General features: G+C 34.4%; 1 protein-coding gene across 2 annotated transcripts in view; it reads right to left on the bottom strand.

Moving 5' to 3' along the window:
- The window catches only part of LRRC2 (leucine rich repeat containing 2), a 62,608-nt gene that overhangs the window by 28,491 nt on the left and 17,171 nt on the right, over positions 1-16,946 (bottom strand). For both annotated transcript variants that reach the window (XM_085213530.1, XM_085213531.1), the window contains 2 exons: positions 16,457-16,667; positions 7,843-7,999 (listed from right to left, as the gene is read on the bottom strand). In XM_085213530.1, coding sequence (XP_085069656.1) covers positions 7,843-7,999; positions 16,457-16,667 — 368 coding nt within the window. The remainder of the gene's footprint in view (positions 1-7,842; positions 8,000-16,456; positions 16,668-16,946) is intronic.

Raw genomic sequence — 16,946 nt, 5'->3', positions numbered from 1 at the left:
TGCCACAGCTTGAAGATATGGGAAAGCAGGTAAAAAAAGATGCATCACATTTTCTCTCTTTCATATAATCCTCTCTGATCTGACAGAAGAGTGTTACAGAATCAACAGTCAGTAACTAGTAACTGCAAAGGCTAAGATTATTAAAATTACTGGATAAAGCCATATGCCTTATGACTGAATTTAATTCAGAACAACTGAGTTTTCACTCACTCACTCACTCAGAGGTTAGTGGAATACCATTCCCCAGGATCTGTTTATGAGAACCAATTTCTGTGTAACAGCTTTTTTTTTTTTTTTTTTACTTCTGGTCTCTTCAATGGATTAAGTTATGTCACCTCACAGCTTAAAGATAGATAAGCATTAACCTTCCCTCTACAACCATAAGACATTAACAGGGCACACCAGGACATCCTTAATAAACCCCTTACACCACTACTTCACATAATTCCATACATTTATTTACCACATTCTATCTTAAAATTAATTTGGCTTTTGACATCCATTCTTCTAATGGAAAAACAATTTTGCAGAATTTCACTTCTTACATGATTAGAAATAGTCTTCTAATTGCCAGTTTTAATTTATTTATAGAAACCTTTTAACCATGAATTACTTTGTTACTTTTATATTTACATAGCCCTCTTCCACGCCTACTGTTTACCTCTCTGACATTTTCATGAGCAACAGACATGCCAAGATTTCTTTTACCAGTATAAACAAGTCAATTCTTCCAATTTCCACTCAAAAAATAAAAATATTTCTCCTCAAATGGTCTTATCAGATTTTTTTAGCATTTGAATCCATCTCAGAAAACTTCTCTTGAATCTAGGTGACTGCAACTATGTGTAATACTCCATAAAAACTCTTACTGTTGTGTTTATAATGGCAGTGCTTTTTTGCTTCTACTGAGAATATCTTGCATTCAGCTTATCTTTTACTGCCTTTTGTGTGTTTATCATGCTGAATTTTTCTTCTGTGACTATTAGAATAAGGATTTCTCTTCATTCATTTATTCCATTTAAAGAATGCATGACTTGCTGAAGAAATCAGTAGCTTCTGACTGTATGATCTTGAACTCTGCAGCTGTGAATTTAAACTCTTCTTTGAAACTCATGTGCCAATCCAACTTCTCAAATCTTCTCCAATTTGTGTAGTGACAAAACTCAGAAACTATGTTAGGAGAAGATTTCGGTAGCCCAGTTCCCCAAAATAATTAAGAAAAAAAGCTGAGATTGATTATTTGAGGAATGCCACAGGTTACCTTTTCCAAATTTATGATTCGTCCTTGCAAACACACACATTTATCCAGGCTTGCGCTAGGTTTTTCAATTCTTGTATCAAAGTATTCTCTTAGGTACAAACATTCATTTTCATAGAATAATAGAATCAGAATCATTAATGTTGGAAGACAACTCATCAAGCCCAACCATCCATCCATGCCCACTAAACCATGTGCCTCAGTGCCATATCAACCCTACTTTTGAATACCTCTAGGGATGGTTACTCAGCCACCTTCCCTGGGCAGCCTGTTCCAATGCTTCACCACTCTTTCTGAGAAGATGTTTTTCCTATTATCAAGCCTGAATATACCCTGAAACAACTTGAGGCCATCCCCTCTCATCCTATCACTATTACCTAGAAGAGTGATCCCCACCTTGCTACAATATCCTTTCAGTGTACAGCTCAGTAACTTCTCTCTTGAGACTCCTCCAGACTAAATAATACCTGTTCCTTCAGTCACTCCTCATAAGGCCTGTGTTCCAACACAGCTCCCTCAGCAGCTTTGATGCCCTTTTCTGGACACACTCCAGGGCTTTGATGTCTTTCTTGTTGTGAGGAGCCCAAAACTGAACAGAGCATCAAGGTGCATCTTCACCAGTACTGACTACAGAGCAATGGTGACCACCCTGCCCTTCCTGGCAACACTATTTTTGATACAAACCAGGATGCCATTGGCCTTCCTGGCCACCTGGACACACTGCTGGCTCATGTTCAGCCAGCTGTCAAGTTACACTCTAGGTTCTTTTCCTCCACCACCATCAAATGCTTTGTGGGATGCCAGACTGACAAAATCTATTGCTTGAAGCTCAATCATCTTCTCACAAGAAAGACATACACTGAATGATTTACTACACAAATTACTTTTTGTGCCATTCAGAGGGACCTAGACAGGCTTGAGCAGCGGGCCCAGATGAACCTCATGAGGTTCAAGAAATCCAAGTGTAAGTTCTTGCATCTGAGTTGAGGCAAATCCCATTACCAATACAAATTTAGTGATGAAAGGATCAAGAGCAGCCCTGACAAAAAAGACCTGTGGGTAATGCTGTATAGGAAGCTGGACATGATCCAGCAATGTGCCCTTGCAGCCCAGAAAGCCAAACGTATCCTGGGCTGCATCAAATGATGCATGACTAGCAGGTCAAGGAGGTGATCCTGCCCCTCTACTCTGTTGGTGAGGAGTCACCTGGAGTGCTGCATCCAGATCTGATGTACTCATTAAAGGAAAGACATAGACCTGTTGGAGCATGTCAAGAGAGGGGCCACAAAAATGATCCATGGAATGGAACACCTTTCCTGTGAGGGCAGGCAGAGAGAGATGAGGTTGTTCAGCCTGGAGAAGAGAAAGCTGCAATGTGACCTGATAGCAGCCTTTCAGTATCTAAAGGGGAATTACAAGAAAGGAGACAGAAGCTTTAGTAGGATCTACAGTGATAGAACAAGAGGAAATGGTTCAAGCTCAGGGAGAGTAGATTCAGTTTAGATATAAGGAAAAAATCTTTTACAGTGTGAGTGATGAGGCACTGGAACAGGTTACCTAGTTTTGTGGTTGATGCTCCCCCTGGAGACTTTATACGTGAGTCTGAGTAAGACCCTAGGCAACCTGATCCAGTGTGGTGTTCCTGTTCACTGCAGGGGAATTGGACTAGATGGTCATCAGAGGTCCCTAAGGATTCTATGAGTCTATGATTCCATTTTTCTTTTATAAACTTTTAATTTCAACATTTTTAATATTTATCTTCACATTTCTAATTACCCCTTCCTCTAAAAAACTGAAATTCTTGCAATCAGCAAGAGTTGGAATTATACTGGAATTGGGTTATATTGATTTTGTAACTGAGGCTATAAATAATTAGATCTTTTCCTTTCCCAGATGAAAAGAACATGACTATCACTCTCCTTTTAAAGAAGGTTGCTAAGTTATCTTTGTCAGAAAACAATTGCAAAAATGCGTATCTATAAGACAATATTCATGATGAATCAAAATTCTGAAATTGAAGTGTCTTAGTCAAAGGAGCACAAACGGGGAAGCAATGGATTTCTAAATAAGAACTCTAAATTGTCACTGCTACAGCACTGTTGTTATCTGTACTTTATAGCACTGAATTTACAAGTCTATTTAAAAGTTAACAGTTAATAGTCTATTTAAGAGTTAAACATCTCTGTGTTTTCCAAAGAGAGGCAGTAAAAGCAGTAATGAAATCAATGGCTTCTCTAATACTTTCACAATTAAGAATATTTTATTTTTAAGTGGGAGCTTCAGTACCATAGCTGTTACCTAGCTAGTGTTTATTCCCAACTTAAATCTTTAATTTGTTATTTAAAAAGATTTAAACCAGTAATTAAGCATTGCAATAATGTAATTATTATGATGTAATTATTATGATGTAGTTTCATCATTTAGACAAGTCTACATTGGTGATCCTAATGATGTATCAGATACAAAATGCAGGTCCAGTTACAAAGAGTTATTATCTAAAGAATTCATTCAATGCAAATGCAGACCTACTTTAAAAAAAAATGTAGTAAGACACAAAGTAAATTTTTTTTGCATTGATCTGACACTGTCAAGCCAAATTAACTAACACAGCAGTTCACTGTAGGTCAAGACAAACAGTTTCCTTTTTCCAATCTTCTCTGCAGAATCAGTGACATTGCCATTGATTTACTGGAAAGGTAAAAGGTTCAAGCTTACAAATGACAAATGACAAGGTCCATTCATTTTTTTCTTTTTATTGTTTTTTTTTTTTTTACTTCTAATCAAAGCAATCAAGCCAAGAGCGGGATGAAATGTGGAGTGTCCTTGCACTTCTTTAAGAGAGTAAAAATAAAAAAGCTTTTTTTTTTTTTTTCTTTTCTCTAGAGCTTGTAGCGGATTGACCCTGGGCAGGTAAAATTTCAATCACTATTAATCAAGATAAAAAAAAAAAAAAAAAAAAAAAAAAGAACTGTAGAATGAAATGGCAAGCAAAAAAACAAAGAATAAAGCTGGGGATTTGGGTCTACAGGCAGAAGAGAATTAATACTATGTAAGAAGGTAAAAAAAAGTTTTCTTGTAGCAAAGTAGGGGGTTAAAAAAAAAACCTATTGCTTCTGAGCTGGAGATACCTTCTGGAAAAAAAAAAAAAGGTGTAAGGTAAGGATCTACTGAAAATGCTGAAAAGTAATGTAAACAAAAATTAAGCAACTAGCTTAACTGAAAATATTTTGGTACAAGAGAAATCTTATAGAAAAACCTGTGACTTCTGTTTTTCATATGAGTAGATAAGCTGAAATAAGGGCTCTGTTCTCCTTTTGGACCCACCAGAAAGTGTGCATCTTGCATGGGTAAAGCAAAGAAGAGAACTTGTCTCTGAACTGGAAAATACCAAACTAAACACAGGCTATATACAGAATTGAGTTGTTGAGCAAATAGTGAATAAATGATAAAGGTGTAAAAGATAAGCCCACAACTCCTCAGAACTAGACTGCACTTAAGCTTAAAATCTGTATTTTCTTCTTGAAAATTCACACATTAATACACCAGGAATCTTATTTATAGAAAATGCTATTTTAGGTATCTAGAAGTCATTTAAAACTGTATTACTTGTAGATTTCGTCTCTGAGTTCTAGGAAATTGAATTAATAGTATGCACAAATTAATTTTTACAGTGTGAAGGAGGATACAAAAAAAATCCTGATTTTTTACTGAAACATGTCTCAAAAGCACAGATATTTTTCCTCTTCAATACTTGTCATATCAAAAAATTTAGAGAACATAATGAAGTACAAAGATTTTATTAAGAGCTTTTTGAGACATCTAATGAAAAATTTGTGGCGAAAAAGAATCCTGATATACCCTCACTATTCCAACCTGGCACAAAAGCTTAAGGATCACATGAAGATCTGGATCACTGCCTCCTTTGTAAATAAGGGGAACATATTCTTTTTGCTATTTTCAGTGACAGCAATTAGCAGTGCACCAGCACCAATTCATGCACAGTCACTGTACTGCACACATGCAGTCAGAGCCAAAACATTAAATTCACCATGAAGCTATTACTCAAGAAAATCCTTGGATGCATTCTTCCTCATGGTATTTTTTTTTTTCTTTCTGTTCATAAGAAAAAAATTAACCTGACAAATCTGAGCTTTGCCCCTTATTGCAGTGTTGTCAAGTTTCTCCATTTTTGGTTAATTGTTTTCCGTGATAATATTTGCTTTTACACAAAAAAAAAAACACTCAAAATTATTCTCATCTATCTTCTGATTTAGTCTTTTAAGGTGCATAGGTGATTAGAGCTGAAAGAGAGATCTGAATAATGTGGGAATGGATTTTAGTCTTTCTTTTAACCCAAACACAGCTCACCAGATTAGCTTCTGCTGGATGACTTGTACTAAACTCAGATTCAATTCTGACTGAAGATTAAAGACACAACAGCATGCCTATCACTGCCATCTTTAACCATCTGTCATTACTCTCAAGTATGTTTAGCTGTGATATTTACCTCCTTGCAGCTGCTTTGTAAACAGAACACAAAATGATAAATATCTTAGCACTTAACCTTTTCAGAGACCTTACTTTCTGATTTAGTACCTAATTCTCACTCCTTACTTAGGTTTCCAAAACAAACTCACATAGATTATTTTCCCTGCCATAATTTAGCAGTTCTGTTTAGAGGACTAAAGTCTGAAGTTCCATTTTGAAGCAGCATATGCAACTTCAAAATATCCAATATTTTTCTTGATATTTTCTTATTAAAATAATACGTATTTCCAGTATATATTGATGTCTGCATTTGTGTGTATATGTTGCAGGAAACAAGAGAATACTACCAATTAGAAGGACAACACTGTACCTATCCATAAAGTGGGAATTATGCAAATTGAGATAAAAAATTATTTGTTATTTACACCATAATAAGAACAGAATCATTGTGTTACTAAAATGTGGTGAAACAAAAAACTCAAAATCATCAGGCAGTTTTGGCAAAAAAAAAAAAAAAAAAAAAAAGTGTTAGACCATTCAGCTACAGAGTCCAGGAGTAGCTTCTTTGTATTATTTATTTTTAAACTTTTTGGGTCTTCATCTGGAAAAACTGGAATTGCTTCTATGATCTTGAACTACTGAATATATGGCATTTAAAACTTAACAAATGTGTTCTATCCAGTAATAGTTTCACATAAATTGATGTGATGTTTCAAGAAAACACAGGTTTCAAATACAGATTTCTCTTGCTGAGGATCTAGTAACAGCCATGCTTGCTCTCATCTGGTGAATCTTGGGGAAAAAAGTCAGAACAAGAGTTCACTGTTAAGATTAGGGTGGTGAATGCTATAATATTGTGTCTGAAGCAAGCAAATTAAACAGTTTTTAATAATCACTGGCCATTCCTGAGAATTTTTTTTTTTTTTTTTTTTTTTTTTTTTTTTTTTTTTTTTTTTTTGAACAGCAACAAAAGTACTGAAATAGTGCAAGTAACATCCTGGGCTTATTCTTCACAGATGAGCATAAATTGGAGGGAAATTAGATGAATAGAAACAGCACAAAAACTACTGAAGAGCAGAATTCCCATCATTAAAATGCAATTGAAATAATAATGATAGCTACTCACAGCATCTGAAACTTAAAACATTAATTTTAAGGTTGTAAAATCTCTGGAAGGGAACAGATTTTTTTTGTTTGTTTTTCTTCTTTACTGCCTAGTGAAAGGTGTTAGTCCATTAAACTCAACTGATTCATCAGAGTTCTGTGATCAAAGTGCTTACAAAATAGTTACTGTTTATGTCCATTATTTCCTGCTATTTTTTTTTTCTTATGATTTGTTACAGTATTTAGTTGCCAGGTTGAAACTTTAAAATGTATCTCAATGTCAGTGGCAAATTTTATGTGTAGAAGGAAATGTTAATAAATAAATAAATAATCATTAGCTTTACCTGACAAATCCTATTGCTGATTTCTGTGTTTCAGGATGCCTTCTCCCTTTCTTCCTGTTGTTTTTGTTTGTTTGTTTTTGTTTGTTTGTTTCCAAATAAACATATTATAACTTATAGAGAAGAAGGTTTTAGTCTCTATTCATTATTTGAAATATGCTAACTCACAGTGTTAGCATAAGTCATGGGGAAAGCTTAGGACTACTGCATTTAAAAACAAAGACTTAGCACACCTGCTGCTTGAACTTGACTCTCAAGGGCCCCAAAACTCCTAAATGTGCATAGTTTCCTCAACTCTCAAAGGTATAATCTTGCCTTTTTCTACCTGTCCAGCCTGTGAGGAACATGAAACACCACCTATTCTCTATGTATTCAAATACAAGCCATAGTTTTTCTGTAGTCAGCAAAACTGCAATAGTTTTTCCAACGTTTGTGCCTTACTAAACCCATCCAATTAATCAACTACAGCTATAACCTGCTAACTATAAAAATTTAGATACCATTGTTCACTGGAAAAAAACAAAAACAAAAACAAAACAAAACAAAACTGAGATTATCATTAAATTCATAAGAACATCCATGAATACTCATTTTCCTGAAGTTAATTAGATATAACACATATAAATAACTGAATAGTTTGAACCAACATACCAATTTCCACTGGGAGGTGGTTGATTTGATTGTTTGATAACTCCAGAACTCTCAAATCTTGAAACAAAGCAATGTAGTCTGGAATTGTTTGAATCAATGTATTGCTTACATGCCATTCTTTCAGATAGGTATGATCTTTCAGAGACTCTGGGAATTCCTGTAAATTAAATAAAATTGTATAAATAGAAATAAAGATAGAATTTTGTTCAACCATGTTTCTACATAGGATGGAAAGAGCTTTTATGGCCAAACCTCAACACTTTGCCTTACTTATCCTGATGTACAGCAGCAGTTTGCCAAATCCTCACAGGACCTGTTTTCATTTGATGCACTGCAGCTGTCTGTTAGCAGATAGTCTTTTTTTTTTTACTGCTTTTTTTTTACTGCTTTTTCTTTACTGCTGATGCAATCATTTTGCTCTAAAATTGATACCTATCCGAAGCACTCACATGCTTGGTCTTTCTCATATTATCTCCTTTTTCCGGCTTGAGGATTTTTCTAAAACACATTTTTGTGCTTTAATTCACATATCAAGATACAGTCAAATGCATCACAGGAACAAAAAAGCAGGTGTATGGAGAATGTCTAAGTGGCTTTTGCCACCAAAAGAAAAAGTGTGACTGTATTCTTAATATCTGCCAAAAGACTAAATTTGTGTGCCAAGATGAAACATGGTCAAAGGAACAAAAGTGTTTCAGATACAATATATACATATCGCTTTTGGAAAGTCATATTTAAAATCAGTGGAAAAAAAAAAAAAACAACAATGTCATTTCAGCAGTTTGTGGTATTTTGCTCTTTTTTTTTTTTTTTTCTTTTAAGAAGAATAAAAATATTCAGCATTTATATAAGTCCATAATTGCAATTAGTTCTTATTTTAGTCATACAAAATATTTTTTCTTTCAAATTTCTAGTATTTCAAATATACAGAAATTAAGTTTGCTTATGAGTAATTTTCATGCAATATTTTACTTGTCCAGAATACCCTGTCTATTACAGTTATACAAACTGAGGTTTTTAAAGCCCTTAATTCTTAAAAAACAATTTAAAAAGAAGTTTTATTTAATGTTTATTTAACATATTTATTATTCAGTTCAGATGTACATGTCATTATGTCACCAAATTCATTAAACTTGAATCAGATAAAAAACAATTCATAAAATTGTTGGTCAGATCATTTAAACTCAGCTTTGTAAATCAGCACATAATTTACCAGTTTATATCTGGAATAAATAATTTGAATGAGATGCTATTTCTGACTTTATTACATTAGAAAAAAAGTAATAGTTACAGTCCTTAATAATTTTATATCTTACAATATTGTTTGCTGTGCATGAAGAATTCTACAAGGTTTATTTTCTTCTAAGACTCATAGATCCCCCAAGACATTAACTATGGTGATGCTCTTCAAATTTTTCATTTGTTTTGTTTTTTAACTCTGGATTTGGAAGACTGCTCCTTAACTTGTATCTAAATTAAAACTTCTGATTAATCAAAGCTATACTTGACTGTTGATCACAATTAGCTTTTAGTATCGTTATTTCTATCTTAAATGTCAGTGCTTTTCAAATTTACACATGCAGACACTTAGCCTAAATATGCAGTTCTGCCTTGCTACCTTTCCTTTGATGTTTGATATGTATTATTTCATTTCTTCCTTCATTTTCCCACTACATGTAATTTCATTATGATCCATCCTCTACATCTGTCTCTTTCTGGCAGCTAAAATAAAATGCCTGAAATGCCTTAAGGCTAGTAATGAGAAATCTCTCCATCTTTCTGGTGTGAGTTACTGCTACGACATCTTCAGTCTGCACATTTTTTCTGCAGCAAAATAAATAAATAAATACCAATAGTAAATTTAGTTAATATTGTTTTTCCCACCTCCACAGAGCTGAAAATGCATCACATAGGAAATAGTATTTATCTAGAGAATCACAGGTGCTACTGTAAGCACGAACACCAGTTCATCAAGAAAGCAAATGCACAACATTAATACAAGAGAGAAAAACACTCTGTGAAACAGACAACATTTGTAACTCTGTTTCTACTGTTATGCCACAGTCTAGGTTTGCCTTGGTTTATTCCACTGATGTACGATTTTTTTCCCCTTGTTATCAAAACAAACTGTCTCCAGCTCCTAACTGTCAGATGCAGCATGGAGCGATGGGGAACACTTGCTCTTGTGAAGCAAATAAACTTGTTCTCCCAGAATGAAGGGGGTATCCCACAAATTTCTTGATACATTTGAAAGACATTACAAAATAAAAAACACTCAAATAAAAATCAAACCACCCACCTTATTCATGACTTCAGAAAAAATTACAGCCTAAATATTTTAAAGTTTATGATTAATAAAAAAAATTGCTTTAAAAAAATTATATGATTATTACTCATTGTTTAAATAGCATCAGATATTCTTGTGCAACTATTAACATACATTCAGGCATAACACTTAAGGAATGGAACCAGATTCCATTATTCTACTAGTTGTCCAGACTTTTTTTCTGTCTTCAAATTATTTCTTTATATAATTTTCAAGAAAGAATTTCTTTACTGTCAGAGTGATGAAGCACTGGAACAGGCTGCGTAGAGAGGTTGTGAAGTATCCTTCTCTAGAGATACTCAAGGTCCACCTTGATACCTACCCATAAAATCTTCTGTAGGGGATCTATTTTAGCAGGGTCTTGAACTAGATGACCTCTAGATGTCTCTTCCAACCCCTACAATTCTGTGATATTTACATTTTGCAAATGTAATTTTACAAATCCTTTGGTATAATGTGCTTTTCTTTAGCATTCTCAATCTTACCACACATTTGGCAGTGTTAATGAAGCATAAATTGATGTGATATTTTACTTCATTTACAAATTAGATAGGGTTGAGCACTGCAATTTGCAGTTTTATGTCTGCTTTATTCTCTTATTCCACTGTACTCTCTTGTAGTCCTCTGTTGCCATGCTAAAGCTGGCAGCCTGCTGATAAATTACTCCTCAAAGACTGACACTTGGATGATAGCCAGGATTTTACTTTAACAGCAAAACAATGTCTCCAAGTACTTTCATTTGGAAAAAAAAGAAAAATGGTGTTAAAAGGAAATAAAAAGCAAATGTAAAACCATTGCTGATTTTAATACTTCCAAGTAAGAGAGAATTTACCTGCTAGATATGAGTCTGAATTAAAACTGTGATTGAATTATTCAGCTCTGAAAAGTTTACGTTCCTTTTCTATTCCTAGTCCTGTCATCTGATCTATCATTGATCAAAACAAAACTTTGAGTGCAGATCTGTATCATCTCTTAGCATCTTTGGATCTTTGGACCCAAAACTGGATTAGGCGTTTTGTAAAATGAGGGGGAAAATCTTCTCTAGAAATGAAAAAAATGAGACATTTTGTTTATCCATTCTGTGCATTGATTCTACTCAATCTCTACGGTAAATACATCACTATCACTAGTAGTTGGAAGTAACAAGTGGAAATTATCTGTTCCCAGTCAAAAGAGAGTGCAAGTCAGGTGATAACACTGACAGAAATATAGTATAAATGTAATAAATAATCTGCTGCCATTTTCTGAGAAGAAATGATATGAGGAAGGCCACAATTAACTAGTAAAGAATTTTCCATCACTCAATCATCTTTATTTTTGTGTGCGTATTTTAGTTGTTTAAATCTGCTGGATCCAGATTATTTTTTGAGGAAAAGCAGAATAGCCAAGTGCAGTTCTGCTCCATATTTGTGTGAACACCATCTAATTTATTTGCCAATACTAAGATGAAAAATTCAAAAAATTGCTTTTCCTGAACATTTTCTGAAAATCATTTTAAATTTATTTATCCACTAAAGAATAAATATTCAATAGTTAGGAACGGAAAGCAAACACTCAGAGGGGAAATAATAGAGTTAAATTCATTTAAAAATTCATGAATATTCATGGCATTATTTTCTAGTTTTCATTCAGCTATAATGGCAGTGCTGTTTTTCTGAAGAAATAGTTTAATTCAGTAGATATATGTTTACACACACAAAGGATCTCAATTTAGTGTTTCATTAATTCCCCATTATTTTCTCCTATGCAACTAATTCAAACATACAGTTCAAGAGTCCAAAGTCCCTAATGAGCTCCTCTCTATGGTGGATTTGCCTGAAAAACTGTTAGAGAAATAAGAAGTGTTTATGAAACATACTTTCACAGTCTTGAGTTACTTGTAGAACAGTATACTTTTATCATGATGACAGGTCTCAGGGCTGTTGTAAGCACAACAGGAAAGAGAAGAGAAAAGCCCATCTGACTTCATTCATACTATCAAATTATAAAACAAGCCTGTTTGTTATTTTAAAATCTTCTTTGTTACTTTCTTGTATCAACAGTTAAATATAAGTACTAATTAATCACTGTCCCTATCTTGCCAAGGTGCACCACACAGGGATGTAGACAGTTGAGACATAAACATTAGGTTGGTATACTGAAAAGGAGCCAAAGGTCATTGAAACTTATGTGTGCCGTCACAGAGACTCTTCAAGGTGGAGCTGTGGCAAAGGTAAAGCTATTACATTACTGCAGTTATCAACCACGAATCTACCCATTCTGAAGAGGCACGGCCAAACTAATAATCAGTTTACTCTAAGATTCAGAGAGACTCACTGAAGCTAAATTACACAAGGGTAAAGTTTTGATATTGGTATTGCTTATAGTATTTTTGCTTAGAAAATTTCCAGTGCAACCATACTATTATAATAAAACTATATTGACCTGAGACATCAGCTGGCTCAAATTAGCCTAAAAGTGAAGCATTAAGAATTTGTTCCACAAGGAAAAGTGGATCTGCATATATAGAATACATTTCCTTACGATCATATATTGTAAAATATTGAGTCCTACTCTATTTATCTAAAAGTCTGTGCCAACTTATTTAATATTCATTATATGAATAATTGTCTCAGAGATGATAAAATAATTACTTTATAATTTAAATGAACAGCAGGACTCCACTTAATTAAAATACAGTATCATTTCCATGACATTTAAGAAGTGGAACAGAGGTGGCACTGATACCCTGAAGGACAGAATTCCCTTTAGGAATTCAATTTATGTGATTTACACTGAATTCCTCTACTACTAAGCTTCTCCAAAGGAGATCCAAGATGATTTTCTTAAGACCACTCTCCAGATGATTTTCAAATTACTTGTACCCATTATTGAGCTTGTACTCAACAGTGCTGAATCACTGAGTCACATCTACTGCTATACGGTATAGACCTAAAGCATGAAACAGTAAGTAGCATCTTTGTTGTAACATTTTCACTATCCATATAGGTGAAAGTAATGCCTCCTTTTTATTTCCATGGAACAATGGATACAAAGAGAACAATAACACAATTTGATAGAACAAATTCTCAGCTACAAAACACTGTTTTTCAACATTTTTGCCAGCAATGAACATGTGGCCTCCATGCCACATTTGGAAAAATCTGCTCCAGCAGAAGTGACCCACCATTTCACTGTGCTATTCCGGCATTGTTGCTAGAAAAATATTTCCCCGGTCCAACTTTCATCAGCCCAAAAAGATGAAAGTCAGAATATACTAAATCCAAACAATACAGTAGGTGTGGTAGGACAGTCCTGCCAAGATCGGCAAAGTGCTCTATGATCTCCAGACTGATATGGGGTCTGGTGTTATCATGCTGCAAAATAAAGACCATCTTCTTCTCTGGAAGCATGAGCCTTCATCTTAGTCAGTGTAGCAAAGTAGTGATCAGCATTATAGTTTGTCCAGGTTTCAGAAAATCTAGAAGGATCACACCTTTCCTATTCCAAAACACAGTGCACATGACTTTATCCACTTAAATCTGCATCTTGAACTTTTTTGTGATGGAGAATTCACACTCCTGTTGTTTTGACTCTGGCTCTCAGTGATAACACCATGATTCCTCAGCAGTAGTGGTATGATCCAAGAAATTGTCTCCTTCAGCCTCATACTAGTTCAATAGGTCCTGACAAACCTGTATGCAGTGTTCTTTCTCTTCCTGTGTGAGCATTTGTGGGACTCACCTAGCACAAAATTTGCAATATTCCAATGTTGCCACCAGTATTTCCATTGCACTGAAGCCAACATACAGCTCCATATAGTTTCCTGGTAACAGTCCACCAGTTTGCATGGATGAGCTGATTGAGACACTTTATTTCATGGTGTGACAGCTGCACATGGCCAGTCTGAACATGGCTTGTCTTTTGCATCCCCTTCACCACTGCTGAAATATACAACCCACTGCCTCATTGTGCTACATCCACTGTTTGGTCTTCAATGATTAGCAAGCACCACTGATTGTCAGTTGGTGCAATTTTTTCAGCATGAAATAATTCAGTTCCACACCTTTGCTTCATACACTCTTCTATCTCAGACGCCACTGTGTCAGATTGCCCTTCTGCTGCCATCTGTCACACGATAACAAATGTAATGGAATACTGGTGGGAAGATTCAACCTCTACTGCCATACCGCCATCTGCTTCTGATGTCATTGGCCAACATAATGAAACAGGAGGCACTTTGGAGTAGCCCTCATAGAAAACATGAGTACTGATGAATATCCAGTAAAAGCTACTATTCTAGTTTAACAATGAAATTTGACATTAAAAATAACTCCATTAGATTGTTTGTGTGCTCTTCTCATTTGCCGAAGTTTTCAGAGAGACTTTATTTGGTGACCTCATAAAGATACAGCAAAGCAACCTTCTTCTTGCAAAATCCCTATTGCTGGCAATTATTTTTCTGTGAGATTTAACTTTACAGCACTCAGAAAGAAAATTCATACATCCCAGAAGAAAGCAGTTCCCAAATTTATCTCTGTAAGTCAGAGCAACAATATACAGTTTGATATGTCTACTGTCAGGAGGAGATATCAGTGCTTCATTGGTAAAAGTAGAAATATAATAGAAATACTAATGGCTAAAAAAGAGAGAGAAAGAGCAGCCAGCAGTTAGTTCCCAAATGGACACATAGCAGGGCTTTTCTGTTTACCATTGCCAAATTAAGAAATTACTCAATTGGAAGCCAAACTGATTATATGCTTGCAAGACTACATAGGCAACCCCACTTTTGATACATTCTACTGTCTGAGTGCTTAATTGTCCAAAACTTAGTCAGTGATGAACTTATGCGCAAAATCTGTGACAGAAACTAGAATGTTATTGATACTACCACTCCTAGCTAAATAAAATACAGGCTGTTTGTAAAAAATTTTGATGTGTTTACAGACATTTTTACACAGAAGTTGTCAACCAGTATAGCTTTGGTTGCATAGTCTGCAAAATCATTTTCTATCCCTGTACTTTCTTTTAATAGAGTGATAGAGAAAAAGATGCTGTGTCTGATTCTGTCTTTGATTTGGGCAAATAATAATAATAAGTTATATAATCTTTCAACAAGACAAATCGTACCTGAATGCCATGAAAAACATTAAATTACATGTGTTTGTTTTTTGCCTCCTAGTGTAAACCTTGTTTGATATGGCAGACTAAAATGTTAACCATTTGGTAAAAGCAAGCAAGTAAGAGAAAGCTCTTAGCAGCTTTCCACTCCTTGATATGATGTAGATATTTGTAGTTAAGTGTATGATATGAAACTACACAGCTTTAACATCACTGTAATTATCCAAGGTCTTGAAACCTAAGACATGACAGTTCTGCAGCAACTAATTCTACCATTTGAATGACTGGCATCATATGAAGAAATGCTCTCCTTACTAGAGCTAGATAGGAACTAGAATTTTTACTTTTTGTTTGTTCAGAAGAGAACTAGAATCAGAAAGGAACCAAAGAATATACCTTTGTATCCAAGTTTGGGACAAAGTTGTATTTCAGGTCAACCAAAACAATTGCTTCCATAGCATTTACTGGCCTTACTGTTTGACCTTTTAATTTGCAATTTTCATAATGAAAAATTGAGAATAATTATCTCAAAATTATAAACTGAACAAAAATCAAATCTCTAATTTTACTGTCTCTTTAATAAAGCAGTATGTATTCTAAGTAAATTTCAGTCAAATCCTTAACAACTCCAGAGAACTTTGGTCAAACTCTAACTCCACTTTTTCTGAATTTCAAACTAGCACTAAACCAGAACTCATTTTTAAGTTTGTACTTTACGTAATACTTAACAAGAAAAACTAAGTTCTTTTTACAAGACCATTGTGCATTGACTCTAACATTAGTTTTGATTAGAACACAACTTGAAAAAAAAAAAAAAGTTATAGAATCAGAGCAAGAAAACAGATTTCCAACTAGTAGAAGACAAAAATAATTCAAAGGTGAATATTATTTTCACCTTCTTCCATTCACAAGGAAATTATAGAGAAAGATACTTTATTGTAATGTGACTGCTTGCTCCCACAATTTTTGAGAGGACTAGACTTCATATATCAGTAGAAAATTTAAAATAAGTATATTTGAAAGCTAAACCTCTACTGCAGTGTGACATACAAAACATTTTTGTCAGTCCTAACACAGTATCATTATAACATGTATAGGCAATGAAGAAACATTTGGAAGCATTAAAAGTTACAGTGTCAAGCTACTTAAACTCCCTAACAATAACAGCATGCTTGCCATTATATTTACCGTCCACTGTTCTCCCGAAAGCTGAAAAATAAACTTGTTTCTCTCCTTATTTTTTTCATCTGACAGATTAAGCCTCTTCTGTAGCTGAGGAGTCTTTCCATATGTGTCCAAGATTTTCTCATCAATATCCACAAAGCCATTCTTGAGGTATTTTGATTGGGGAATGCCTTTCTTCCGGCATTCCAGTATGAAATTCCATTCTTGCTTTATCCTGTAATAGTGCGAGAAAGTTTATGAGAATCAGATTTTTTTGCACAAATAACTTACAAAAAAGATAATCACACACCTAAGGTATTTATAAAAACAAATGCATTCTTGGAGTCATACTTAGATTTTCTAGGCTGACATAGATTTCAGATAGTCAGGAATTAATATAGTTACAATCAGACAGTGACTTCCTGGGAATTACAGCGATGTAAAGACTGAGCCCATTGTCACAGAACTCAGCATGAAATATGCCCTTTATTACATATGAAATTAAACAGAGACA

Source organism: Meleagris gallopavo, chromosome Z, assembly GCF_905368555.1.
Source record: "Meleagris gallopavo chromosome Z, MGAL_WU_HG_1.1, whole genome shotgun sequence".
NCBI classification, from domain to species: domain Eukaryota; kingdom Metazoa; phylum Chordata; class Aves; order Galliformes; family Phasianidae; genus Meleagris; species Meleagris gallopavo.
Note: the sequence above shows the minus strand (reverse complement) of the source record. Positions and strands in the feature narration are given on the sequence as shown.